We start from the raw sequence: 14,148 nt of genomic DNA, 5'->3' as shown, positions 1-14,148 counted from the left end.
ATACCACACGCATGATACCGCAAAAAATAAAAGGTGACATTAAAAAACCGAAAGGTTAATTAATCGTGATTAAAAACAGAAAAACAGGTATTTAACACATTAAATTACAATTCAATACTGTATAATTGACTTTTTCCCCCTATATTTCGTTTTATGTTGATTTCCGAAGAAAAATATAGGCATATATATATTTTTTTTAAACTTGACATTTTTGTTTGGTGAAGCTCAATTGCTTTGTTATTTTACTGATACTGTTGACTTGTTCGTCACAGATTTCCTATAGGTCACCGTTATGGCTCCTCACGTTCTCTGGAGCTTGCCATTTCTTACTTTGTTTCCTTCTTTTGTGCGTATTGGGCAAAACAAACAATTTGACAATAATATCTATTCAGGATAGATTACATGCTATTTTAAATTAATGTTTAAATTCAAATTAATTTTTCTTGAATGTATGTTGTATTAGTGATAATACTGATAATAATTGATATAATAAAACCCTTTATGTCAAATGGTTTGTTCTCATGGTCGTTTGGGAAATAAAAAAAGGTCGTGTCAAGTTAAAGTTTGTCAAACACTATTTTGCAGCGTCTTAACCTTAAAGAATCTAACAGCAAAGTAGGCCTACGTGTTTCCGGTATTGATTGGTTTTATTCCCTACTGCGATTATTCCTTAATTGATAGAAACAGATATAGGCCTATCATTTTTATATAATTTGGTAATTGATGGTGAAGTAAGCTAAAGGAAGTGAATAGATTGAAGGATTGTGTCTACGTTGCTATTTGTCACTGTGACACGTATACGACGATGTATAGGCTTACTATTTATACTTTAATCAAGTTTATAATTTTGCCGTATGTGACTGTCAACTCATCACCATCAGGTAGGTAGTTTTAGTCATACAATGGAGAAATATACTCCATTGACAGACTGGTCACTTTTTGCTAACTACATGCTAATGGTATTTATTTTACCACTTTACATCTCGGAATTGAATAAATTGAAAAGTATAATATACTTTCAAATAAATCTTAACCGTAATATAATTTGTAGCCTTTGACTCAGCTTCGATAAAGTAATCAGTGTAGGCATATTTGACTTGCAACGTACACGTTATCATAGTCTGGGCTCCAGACGGAGTTTTGTAATAATATAAATATTTTTGCACATATGGCGTTTCATATAAAAACAAATAAATAAAAAAAAAGACAATAAATACAGACTTGGGGCAAGTCTAACGTTATCAATACAGTCTGAGTAATAATAGGGCAGAAATCAAATAAGATTCTTGTTATAAGCACAAGATAGTTGGATTTCATTTGTTAACCTCAGGTTAAACAAGAAATAAACAAAGAAGAAAAGAAACTAGATATCCATGTTTCCAACGAACATGAACCCAGTCAGATGAATGTTGACCTTTAACCCTAAACTTTCAACACAATTGTTTCTATCGACCAAGTTTTATTTTATTGAAATCAGCCCAGGGTAAAAATGTCCTAATTTTTAATTATTATAGGCCTACTTATATATACTAAAGATCCGAAATCCTTGAACATCCTATAGACACATTCTAAAAATCAAATACATGAATGTTTAGTATATGCTGTAGCTAGAACGCGATCGCGCGATGTGCTGTCCTTGACTAAAGCTCTGTTCACACTATAAAACAAGTTTGACAAAAAAGTGTGATGTGCCCAAATATGGTAGTGATATGCCCAAATATGGTAGTGATATGACATCATCATGTCCATATATGGGCACATCACATTTTTTTTCACATAATGTTTGATAGCTTAATAATAGATAGGCGAAATAAAGAATTAAATTTTTTAGAAAAGTCGGCCTAGGCCTGCCTGAGGATCATCAAGAATTGAGCCTATGTACAGCAATAAATAATAAATGGAAGGTATAGAATGAGACGGGAAAATATCTATGTAGGCCTAACGATATCTGCGGTCGATTTTAAATATTAATATTTTTCTTATTAGTGTGTGATACATTTGAATGTGATTCAGACAAATGTCTGCTGTTTATATCCGTTTGTGACGGTATACCCGACTGCCTTGACGGGACTGATGAGGGCTTACATTGCCGTAAGTATACACATATTGGCAAATCAAGTTAGAGGTAACGTATACTATTTCATGTATTTTTGCTAAACCTTATCTGCCCCTATCCAGAAAACATGAAGTGTATTGTATGTCTTATTTCAGTAACGTATAAAGCCTAATATAAAAAAAATTAAATATCATTAAATTATATAACACCTAAATAAATTCCTGTCATTTGATTAGACGATTGTAGGTCACATGGCGTGCAACAGTACGCACTATTGAATAAAAAAATGTTCGTGTACAAAAAAAAATCTTTTCACGTTTGTAAAATATTTTTCTTTTGACAGAGCCATATATATGGCTCTGGCTTTTGAAATACATCAGCATTTTGTACTTCCGCCGCGAAGATTGAATGTTATGACTGGTTTCGCGATGGAATTACATTTTTGGAGAGATTATGTACTAATTTAGACCAACAAAGGCATTTGAATTAGATTTGATCGTTTTTATGATTTTGATTAATAAATAGGAACATCTCTACAAGACGTGTGGAATCGTTGGAAAAAACAGAATTAGCCTAGATGAGTTCCAGTTGCCTTTCGAAGTTTCGTAATAGTATCGCTGCCTTTCTAGACTAGGCATAGGCCCGTTAGTATTATAAAGAACTGTACGGAAACAGAACCCAGACAGCTGCAATTGACTGTGGGTAAAGAACTTTAAGGAAATGTAGGCTACCAATGGTAATGTTAGTCTTTCAGTATCGTAGCATATTTAAACGAAACTATGAATACTAACATACTGTTGGTGTTATATTTTGATAGGTACAGCAACATTAGAATGTGTTGGGAAACATGAATATCTTTGCGATGATGGTCAGTGTATACTAAACACGTTACGATGTGACGGCTCAAGCGATTGTATAGACGGCAGTGACGAAACATACTGCGACTTAGATTACGGTAGGTTATTGTGGCTTGGTGGTTATGATGCTTGCCTACCCATACAAGGGTTTAAGTCCTGTCAGTGTCAGGCAAGACAAATTATAACTCTACTCCCAAGGATTTGTCATCATCGGTCCATCATCTCTCATACAAATAGGTTTCATTTTCAGCTTTTTTTATTTTCAATCTTTCATTTCAATAATACATTACAAACAATTACAAAGAAATTAGTGACTAATACAAAAATTATATGATATAATATATGATATAATAATTATATATTTATATATTTGATCTTTTTTGGGGGTTACGAGTAGGTATAAAATACACAAACTCATTTGTAAACATTTTTAAATATATACATTTTTAGGTGTAAGCTCATGTGGGTGGAGATATTCTCTCTTATTAGTAATGTATGTTTTGATTAAACCTTTAGCAGCAGGTTTATTGTATGGCAGATATAACACCTGGTCCAGGTGAACAAATACAAGCAACGGCAGTGCTCGACCTAAGCAATGCAAATCATGATAGATACAATATCCATATATATATATATATATATGTTTCATGCTACATTCAATTCAATTTACTTGCAAATGTTTCTAAATAATAATTGACTTCTTAATTATAGAGGAACCATTCTGTAAAGAGTTTACATGTGACAACGGCCAAAGATGTCTTTCGTTGACGTATCTATGTGATGGCAATGTGCATTGTGCAGATGGTACCGATGAAAGTGGACGTCATTGTAGTAAGAAATAATGAGATACAATTGAGCATTGGCGGATCCAGAGGGGAAAGCACCCTCCGCACGCCCTTATAAAGGGTCTTTCACACCTGTTCCGGCACGGTTCCGGTCCGGCGAATCGAACATCAATGTTTCGTTTTCACGACTCTCCACTCGGCTATGCACCAATTGACGTTCGGTTGGATTTTTCCGGCGCCGGGCCGGAACCTTGCCGGAACCGGTGTGAAAGACCCTTTATTCTGGACCAAAAAAAAATATCCTACTATAAGGAAACAAATTTGGGAAAAGGCGTAAGAAGTACTTTCAATTTGATTGAAACACATTCAGCGCCGTGCTAATTTTAGTCTTTAACAGCCTAAAGATTTAAAACACGCCCTCTTTCACTATGTATATTATTAACTAGGCCAACATGATAACTTTGAAGTCACGTCACTTTTTTAAAATGTTCATCAGAGGGACTTCCCCTTGACGTTCACATTGAACGCAAACAATGTTATCCCTAGTCGCGTGTGTTTACCTGCGGACAAAGTAGACTATACGATCATTTTGCCTTGTTAACACTAATTATAATTCTTTTCTTCCGTTAAGCTATACCTTCGAACGATTGTTCCAACACTGATGAATTTCTGTGCAGGAACGGTCACTGCTTACCCGCTATGTTCAGATGTGACGGATCTTCAGATTGCGTTGATAACAGTGACGAGGAAGGGTGTTTGTCAAGTAAGATTTAAGCTTTCATAAAGTGACGAACATTACCATTTGTTTTATGTACCCAAAAATCGGGAGATTTCCGCTGAACGTGCAGAAAAACATCTATTTTAGGGAGGTTTTTCTATGTAACTCTGTAACAATATATTATTTGACCGATGTTTATGGATGTTTGACATTGTAATGCAGAATTAATTACCTACAATGTCAAAGTTACTTTTTAATTCTTAATCTTATGAAGCATCGTTTGAAATTTTAAAGTAAGATGATCCCTGTCAAAGTATAGGCACATTCGTAACATTTTCTGATCAGGTTACGAAAACTTTTGACATAGTTCTCCGATTATGATGGCTGTAATACTCCTCCAAAGTATTTTTTTATTCAATTCAAAGGTATTGCACCTAGCCTGCCCTGTTCTGGTATTGGTGAATTTCTATGCGAGAACGGCCATTGTATACCCACAATATTTAGATGTGATGGAACAACAGATTGTCTAGACAAAAGTGATGAGCAAGGATGTAAAACTGGTATAAATATTCATTTTATTATGACAGTTTTTCTACTATTACTTTAATATTTTACTCTAAATTTACGTTTCGTTCTTCAAGGCAAGATATCAATAATGTAAACAATATTTTGATTCATAAACTTGGGTCACAATTTTAACTTTATAAATAAAATCATTTTCATTTCTTTAAAACTTAATTTTGTTTAGATAATTGTATTTTATTGTATAAATTAATGTTTAAACATATTTCCCATGATGTATGTTTGTTAAAAATTTTCCAGTACATAAACTTAGGGACAGCTTGTGGGCTATAATTATCGTCACTGTAATACGTGTTTGTTTTCTTTATTTATTTATTGAAGTATGTTATATTTCCAGAAAATACAGCGAGCCGAACCGAAAAGCCGAAGGAAAAGCCAAATAACCAAGCGCCTCCAACAACAAAGAGCACACTCTTGGCTACTCTAAAAGAAGCTGTTATGCATACATATAAAGTTACTGCTAAAACAAAATTGATTGCAAAACTAACTACATCTAGTCCAACAGACTCCGTTACGACAACATTGAATAATTATGACGTCATCAAAGGACTGGAAACATCCATGCCAGTGACAATAGAAAATCGGTATCCAGCCAATGGGCATATTAATGATAACAGCAACGACATACATACTACTTTTCGTCCTAATAATAAGAAAACATCTCATCATATGAGGAGTGTTTATGCGGGCACGGTTGTTGCATTAACTATTGCTACTGTTGCAGTTATCGCACTTGTGATGATTCGCAGAAAGTACGTCGTTGTTGTCATTGATCAATCACTTAAACCAAGTGAAAATATAAATGTTCACACAATGAGTACCATTAAAAAATAAACAAATATTCTAAAGATGATCTTGAACACATCTAAACAAGTGGGGAACTTCCTGATTTCAAAATGATGACTATTCAATATAAACATGCAGTATCTAGTCGACGTATAGTTTATTTTGATGTTCACACAGTATTTATATTTACTCAAATACAATATATTTTTCTGCAATTTTGACCATGGAATGGTTTTAGAGCAGCGCAAATATATTTGCCGTAATACGCTGCGGTACTTTTTGCGTAAATTGTTTTCAGAACACACACTTAAATCAAGGAAGAGTGAAATTATTGTATTTTTTTCAATTTTTTAAATATAAGAAGCATACAGTAGTAATAGTAGTAGTGTACTTTATGTAAAGGTTACGGAATGGTATGTTGGGACTATTGATCGTAAGTATAACGACGTAGGACATTGTAATACAAACGTGCATTACCTATGGAACATTAAATCTCTATGCTTTTCTATAAAATTTAATTACACAATTTTGTTCTAAAAAAAACCATGACAAAATGTAATTTATATTTCTAAGGCCTAATAAATCAATCTTTATTTCTTCTTATGTATGCTTTCTCTTGTGGATTGAAAAATAGATGAATCGGACAGAAAATCGAATATTTAAAAAGATCATTAACTATTGTTTGTCCGGTCTGGTAATGTTAGATTAGTTTGGTTAGACTGCCGATGGATGCACACAAACTCTAAATAGTTATACAGTGGTATTTGTAACTGAAAAACTATTGTAGAACCCGTAAGAAAACAACTTTGGAACCCAAGAAAGTTCCTCTTAATAATATGGCATCCCCTGAATAGGGTTTCCCATTAAAACATTACATTTAACCTTGTTCGTTTTTACAGGAAAGTGTCCCATTGATAAGAATTCCACAGTAATACAAAGCATTCGCTCTCTGCAATATCAATAGGACTTGTTCAAATTGCTGAAAAACAGCTTTATCCAAAACAACACTTTTATACCAATAACGTTTTAGCAATTTGATTGCCTTGACTGCGCTACAGTTTTTTAATTTAGGAAACAATGTTTTTATAAGTCAAATATATTGGTAATGAAAGGCTCCCAGTTTTAGTCCAAATTTACAATTTAGTGTTTCTCTGTAAAATAATAAATCTTATATATCTTTTATATATCATAATTTACTGTATTTATTTAATAAGAAAAGAAAGAAGAACAATTAATGATGCCACTTTTTTTATTGCTGATACTAATCTTCTACAAAAATGTACGCTTGACAAACTAAATTGTTACATTCTATTTCAATATTTTTAGTATAATTAACAGTTATTATTCTTCGGTATATTTTCATCTTGATTCTTTAATTGTTACTTATTTATTCAAAATTGAAATTGTGTTTATTGGAGGTATGATAATTTGCAAAAATAACATTTCTTATTTCAATAATAAAGATCTACTCTACAATCATGCTTGTTACAAACGTTCGTTTCTCGTTATCAGACGTTAACAAAGTCTGTTAAAAGACGCTGTTCTTTCCGGTTTAATTCCATAACCTGTACCACAAAGCGCAAGCCTGAAAAGAACAATACATTATGTTTATTATAATTTTAAACAAAATAAAAAAGTGATTTTAGGAAGAATCCGAAATTGCAAGTGTACGGATGACCTATGCCGTAGGCCTACATTGTAAAATTACAATCAATGTATTTAACCAAAATTGTGCGTAAATCATAATAGGCCTACAGTATAAACAAATTGTCCTCTTATGATACGTTCACACTGACAAAACTCGGGGCTATGTTACGTTTTTTGATCACACACGTACGTTTTATACGGAATTCGTTACTATGAACGGTTTAACGATTTTTATCCGGAATTCCGGCTTAAGTCTGGCCTGTCTGGTTAGATGCATGACGGTGACCAATAAAATGTTTTTAAATGCAATGTGAATGAAACATGAACATTGGCAATGTGAAAATGTACATACCTTTTCCCAACTGTTGGGTAGTCGAGGATCTCTATCTTTTCTATGTATAGTCTTGGGTTTGACCAGAAGTTTTCCTCATCCCAAAACAACTTAACTCCTTCAATTTTGCCAATACCATTAGGAATCACTGTAAAATAAGTGTACGTTTCTCCATTCTCGAACTCCTGATTTCTGAAACCACAAAATATCAGTCATATAATTATGTAACATGGAAAACCCCGAAATGTTCATTCGAATGATCTTTAATTAATTTTCAATATGTCTAATACATAATTGCTTACTTATCATTGCATGCCCTTCCCAAACACATCCTGTAAAATGTGTTTTTGTGTGAACCATACCAGCCAGCAATGTGCAATTCACCGTCATCATCATCATTATACCGGCCACCATTCGAATACCTATCCGCCATTGTAATTTCAATGGTTACCTCCGTAGCTAAAAGAGTAGAAATATTATGCTTATATAATGTTATTACTTTGTTATTGTTGCGAAGAACAGAAAGAAGTACGGTATTATATTGTAATTACCTTATCTCCAAAACATAAAGAATAAAGGTAATTCAAATCCAAAAAATGGTAAAAAAAAAAGGAAACAGAAAATGTCTTCCGGTTGACTATTTTTCTCTCTTTTTATCAGGTAAAAATAAATATACCTTTAATGGTCATTAAATGGACTAGGGAGATAAATCAAGGAGCAACCAAAGCACGGAATTAAGTCATATTTTGTTTAGCAGTTATTTTAATATTTCGTTTTTTCACTGTTTGTTTCTATTTCAAAGGGAGGAGAAGGTGTTGATTGATTGATTACTTTGAAAGTTTTTGTTTTTTTATCTTATGGTTTTTATGGTTTTAAATTTATATAGCGCAAAATACATATAGTCTCTATGCGCTGTTTAGCACAAGTGTGAAAATGAAAAAATGTTGATGTAAAATAAACCACGAAATAGCCTAAAAACCGAATAAATTGACCAAGACAACAGAAAAAGTCCGAAAAACGGAATCTCACATCACCACACTGTTTCACTAACGTGTCAAGACAAGCTAACTATGTATTCACATTTATTATTTATTTGTCATAGTGATGTGAGTATCTGACTATCCTGCCTAACAAACAATAAAATGAATAAACTGTATGAGAAAAATAATGAATTCATACAGAACGAAACAAGTGAGCTTTGAAGAACGGAGGGAGACTCACGAATCACTAAAGGCAAAGAGTTCCACCATTTTGGAGCAGCGACCACGAAAGATCGCTCCCCACATGACTTCAATCTACACCGTGGATAGTCGAGAGTGGTTAAGTCAGACGTAGACCGGAGGGAATGAGTACAGGTCGCCGAGTGAAACTTGATTAACTCTGAAATATACGCTGGGGACAAATGATGAATGGATTTGAAAACAAATAAAAGAACTTTGAAAACAATACTTTTTTCAACAGGGAGCCAATGGAGACGACGGAGAACAGGGGTGATATGTTGAAATTTAGGTGTCCGAGTGACGAGACGGGCGGCACTATTCATTAGTAGTTGGAGTCTTCTAATAGATGTTTGAGGCAATCCATAAAGAACTCCATTACAATTGTCCAATCTGGATGTTACTAGGGCATGCACTAGCTTTAATGTAGCATCCTCGTTTAAGAAACGTCTATATTAGGCTAACAGTCTATCAGTTGTTATTCCAAACAGATTCACACATGCTCTTATTAATTCACTTTGAAACAATGTTATTTCAGGAAAAATTATTAATCATTCCGTTTTTTTTTGTTATTCTTGTTTTGTTGTTTATTTTTTAGTTGTTTGTTTTTGTTCTTACCAGATTACAATATTTTATACAGTACCTACCTGCGTAGGGATACTCAGCAGCAGTTCGCAAGTAAAATTTCTGAGGTTGATTACTTCTCCTGTATTCATCCGCGTGAAACCCCATTCGAGGACAACCATTTGTTCCACAGGTTCTTGAACATCTGCCGTCCATGTATGCCGCGTAGCTACTGCAGCTATACGCGGTAAAGTTTTGTTCAGCGTCAATCGATGCGATAAAGTACTCAGCAGCTCGTCTGTGATCACATTTGTAAGATTCATCGGCGGCTAAATAATATAACAATTATTAATTAGCCAAACAACATATTATGATCAATATTGAATTTGATGACAGTTTGATATGACTAATACCTAAAAAAAAACAAAAAGAAATCTTAAATGCTATACCAATGTATGAAAGATGATTAACATTACATAGGCTTTATAATTATAAAACAACAGAGGGATCAATACTAATAAGTTTGATGTATGGCACTATAACAAACTCCTGAAGATGAACAAATTATTTTGTTTTAGGCCTATGATATCAGAAATAATTATAATGTAACAATAAACACATCGTGTTACCATCAAACCATCCGTCGCCTAATACAGTCTTTAAATTATAACGTGGACAACCGGTTTGATCTTCGCCGTTGTTAACGTAAAAATCCAGATGTCCAACGGATTTCTCAAGACCTGAAACAATTAAAGAAAATAATTGTGAATGGTCACTTTATTCCAATTATTTTTTTACTTCTCCAGATTCAGGTTTTACAATAAGGTTTTTACCTAACAGTGTTTTTTCGGTGTGAATGATATCCACAAACATGGCATCTGTACGATCTAGGCCTAGTCTTATATATGATCGCAGTTTCTCGTAGTTTCTCCCAGCAGGATCCAATCCTGTTAATAGTAAATAAATACTGTATTCAATTACAAAATATGTCGATGCCTATTATTAAGTATTCTATATTATAACACGCCTATGTATATATTTGCCATTTTATTGATTGATTTCGTATCATTTGCTTGGCGTAAATATAACTCCATACTTACATGATTTTTAGTTCCAATTATGACACATTTATGAGAAACTAACTAATAATAGTTAATAAAGAAGCAATTAAATTGATTTTTTCGTAGACTAACGCCGACCTAATTCTATCTCAATGGACACATTTTTTTTTTCTAGTTTAAACCTATTTTTACCAGTGATTCTTCCAATTTCACCGTCTAAAATCTTTCCGGCATAGCCTGCGCAGTGTGCTCCTAAGCTGAAACCAATCAGGTGTACGTCTCTCAAAGACAACCCGCTTGCACTCTATAAATAATAAAAAGTTAGTTTTAAGTTTTAAGCTGAGATAATAATAATAACAATAACAATAACAATAACAATAACAATAACAATAACAATAACAATAACAATAACAATAACAATAACAATAACAATAACAATAACAATAACAATAACAATAACAATAACAATAACAATAACAATAACAATAACAATAACAATAATAATAATAATAATAATAATAATAATAATAATAATAATAATAATAATAATATTTATTTCCACAAATAATAAAGCAAAATACAGAGTAGCATAATACTGTAAATATACAACTGATAATGAACATAAATAATATAATGCAAGAAAAGAAGTTGGGCGCCCCTCTAAATAGTAAAACAACTTAAACTTTAACATTTTAAAATATTGATATTAATTATTATAAAAACAAGAATTGATAATTCAGTTGTATGTGATTACAAATTATACAATTTTCACATAAAAACCTATTTACATTGTTCTTGTATTCAATAATATATAAACTGTTAATTTTCCTTTTGAAATTATACAAATTATTACTCATTCTAATTTCGTTACTAATATTGTTCCATATTCTTGGCCCTTCATAAGATATTCCCATTTGTCCCATGTTTGTGTTCTTTTTGATGATATACAAATTATTTTTGTTTCTCGTATCATGTACATGAATAGAGTCATATGTTTGAAAAAAAGAATGAAAATTTGATGGCAGTTGATTTTTATTGTATTTAAACATAAAAAGTGAAATAGATTTTTTATAGAGGTCATAAACGGTAAGGGAATTAGTTTTAATAAATAGTGGTAGAGATTTATGGTAGTAGTTTGTTTTACATATAATTCTTAAAGCCTTTTTTTGAAGTACATGGATACGTTTCATGTTTTTGGCATCAGTAGTGCCCCAGACTGTTATACAATATGATATATTTGGTAAGATCAGTGAGTTGTATATAGTTAATAAGACTTTATAGGGAAGGATATAGGTCTGTTACATCAAGATTGCACAGACCAAAGGCGGGACATTGTTTTATGGTAATTAAATAATACGACGGATTCGTTGACTTTGTGAACAGATTTAGACAAAGTCTTATGCCCAACAATTACCGTTGCAGAAAAGGCACCCTCAATCCGTGATTTATGCAATACATAAATAATCTTGTTTAATAATAAAATAAATAAATAGATACTGTATTACAAGAACAAGGTAGGAGTGAAACCTGTGTCTAATTAATTTTAATTTATTGGAAGCTCATTCCACTCTTATAGCTCCTTGAAACGAAATAGCCCTAAGATATATTTCTCTCCCAGTGTCAGTCTTCTTATCTTGTAAATACAATTGTGATTAATTTTCTATTACTGTATAGCCATATTGTAATGATTGGAAACTCTGATAATACGAAAAACAGTTCAGTGGCAACTGAAACATTAAGAGTGCAATATTTTTCGTGTGATAGCATTAAACTGTGATTTGTTGGATCTCAAGACGAAGACATAACTATAATCTATTATATACTCCGTGGTCACTGAAATTTATCATTTTTTTGTTCGCAATGGTTCATTTAATTAAGTAAAAAAATACTAAATTCTTGGTTTCTTTCATAGGCCTACATGCAATGCATTACCTTTAGTTTCTTGATCAAATAAGCAATCTCGGCACCAACAAGACGTACGTTATCCACAGCATCATCATAATCGAGTAATACGTTTCCTTCTGCTCCTTCTTCCCAATCCACGAGTATAACGTTATAATCGCCTTCAACGAGCAGCGATCGGGACATGTCCGAAACATATCTCTCTTCGCTGCTTTCTTGAAATCCGTGAATTATAAACTTGGTGAGGTTTGCTGGATTGAAATTCGAGTTGCTAATAGATGCTGTATCGTATGCTGATAGAGATTCGTCTTTGTTATTTCGTCGAGTATTTAACACGAATTTAGTCTTAAATCCTATTATAGTAATATAGGAATATGGAATGAAATTACAATTATTATATTAATATATTATGTATTATTATGAATATATTATTTATATTAAGTAAAGATGTTTTAGTCTCAACGATAATAGATAATGTATTACGCTTCCTTAATTCTTTTATTCCATATTTACTATGGCTTTTTGATCAGTTAATTAATTGTCCATCAGAGTTATTTTGTTTCTCTGTTGTATATTTTAAATGTTATTGTCTTTTTCTATGTTACTAAACTTAAATTAAATTTGCGCAATTGTTACCGTATGTTAACATGAATTTCCTTTTGAACAAATAAAATGAACTATGAACTATAAAAACATAGATTCTCTCCATGTGGAATACCACCCTGAGATGAAAGCGCCTCTTATTGTATTTAGTCACAGTAGACGTAAGTCACGTAATTATAGAATAATAAATAAAAAGTTCCCCAGCTATTTACCATTCAAAGAACAAATCATTCCGATTTTACTCAGCGAAAATGTATTTATTCTTTCTCGCAAATGTTCTAATCTTTATCGCTTTCACCCTACAGTTATTTAAGTATTTATTAGAAATAAGTCAAGGAAATAATAAATTGTGTACTAGAGTTGCTTATCAGTAATTAAACAAATACTGAAATAAAAAATAGCTTGAAGTGAAGTTTGCAAGAGTTAACAAAATTGCCTATGTATAGGTGTATACCTCAAGCTATAGAGTCGTGTGAAATAAACCAATGCCCTTACCTTCAACGTCATTCAGTTTACTTAGCAAAAGCAAGAAGCAACACACTAAACCAAATGTTTTCGCCATGACGGCAGAATGCGATGGAATACAAAAAAACAGGCGTATTTAACTGGCAACAGTTATCTTTCAAACAATCAACTAGTTTTACTTTCGTCAATTGTTTGGCGTTTGTTGCTTTCTCTCCTCAGATAAAGTAAATAATTAGTGGATTTATTTATACGTATACTCTTCAAATATTATACAGTTCGGGAATAAGGAAATAGAAACATATATTGTGTAGTTTTGTATGGTAACATAAAATCAACTCTGTATGTCCTAATTTAGAGTTTCCTATAAACAATTAAAACAAAACAAGACGGTGTGCGCGGAAACATCAAAACATTTATTTTATCCTGTTTGGATTTCGTTAGTTTTCATTTAGGCCTAATATGTTAATTGGTTGTATATACATCTTAATTTGTTATAAATGTACACTACTCGCATAAACAAATCTGTCAAATTTATATTGTGTATTGAATTTAATATTATTTGTTATTATTAGCG

General features: G+C 32.2%; 2 protein-coding genes across 2 annotated transcripts; one reads left to right on the top strand and one right to left on the bottom strand.

Moving 5' to 3' along the window:
* Window positions 1–593: 593 nt before the first annotated feature.
* On the top strand, window positions 594–6,387 carry LOC144844417 (uncharacterized). The gene is made up of 7 exons (XM_078701313.1): window positions 594–881; window positions 1,987–2,091; window positions 2,874–3,011; window positions 3,625–3,744; window positions 4,330–4,461; window positions 4,842–4,976; window positions 5,336–6,387. The coding sequence occupies exons 1-7, from the start codon at window positions 806–808 to the stop codon at window positions 5,830–5,832; spliced, it is 1,203 nt and encodes a 400-aa protein (XP_078557439.1). The 5' UTR covers window positions 594–805; the 3' UTR covers window positions 5,833–6,387.
* A 647-nt stretch (window positions 6,388–7,034) lies between these two features.
* LOC144845042 (pancreatic lipase-related protein 2-like) lies at window positions 7,035–13,671 on the bottom strand. The gene is made up of 9 exons (XM_078702169.1): window positions 13,605–13,671; window positions 12,537–12,859; window positions 10,797–10,908; window positions 10,377–10,490; window positions 10,173–10,283; window positions 9,627–9,872; window positions 8,065–8,221; window positions 7,784–7,954; window positions 7,035–7,369 (listed from the first exon to the last, which is right to left on the bottom strand). The coding sequence occupies exons 1-9, from the start codon at window positions 13,669–13,671 to the stop codon at window positions 7,300–7,302; spliced, it is 1,371 nt and encodes a 456-aa protein (XP_078558295.1). The 3' UTR covers window positions 7,035–7,299.
* Window positions 13,672–14,148: the final 477 nt, after the last annotated feature.

The sequence above is a fragment of the Antedon bifida genome, chromosome 6 (assembly GCF_963402885.1).
Source record: "Antedon bifida chromosome 6, ecAntBifi1.1, whole genome shotgun sequence".
In the NCBI taxonomy this organism is placed as follows: Eukaryota; Metazoa; Echinodermata; class Crinoidea; order Comatulida; family Antedonidae; genus Antedon; species Antedon bifida.
This window is presented reverse-complemented; position numbering and strand designations above follow the sequence as displayed.

Bases quoted from the DNA above. Each gene is read 5' to 3' on its own strand.
- LOC144844417 (XM_078701313.1), top strand. From the start codon at position 806: ATGTATAGGCTTACTATTTATACTTTAATCAAGTTTATAATTTTGCCG. The intron at 882-1,986 runs GTAGGTAGTTTT...TTTTCTTATTAG, and splicing joins TGTCAACTCATCACCATCAG to TGTGTGATACATTTGAATGT. The intron at 2,092-2,873 runs GTAAGTATACAC...ATATTTTGATAG, and splicing joins TGATGAGGGCTTACATTGCC to GTACAGCAACATTAGAATGT.
- LOC144845042 (XM_078702169.1), bottom strand. From the start codon at position 13,671: ATGGCGAAAACATTTGGTTTAGTGTGTTGCTTCTTGCTTTTGCTAAGT. The intron at 8,222-9,626 runs GTAGGTACTGTA...CTACTCTTTTAG, and splicing joins TGCTGAGTATCCCTACGCAG to CTACGGAGGTAACCATTGAA. The intron at 7,955-8,064 runs GTAAGCAATTAT...TTGTGGTTTCAG, and splicing joins GGAAGGGCATGCAATGATAA to AAATCAGGAGTTCGAGAATG.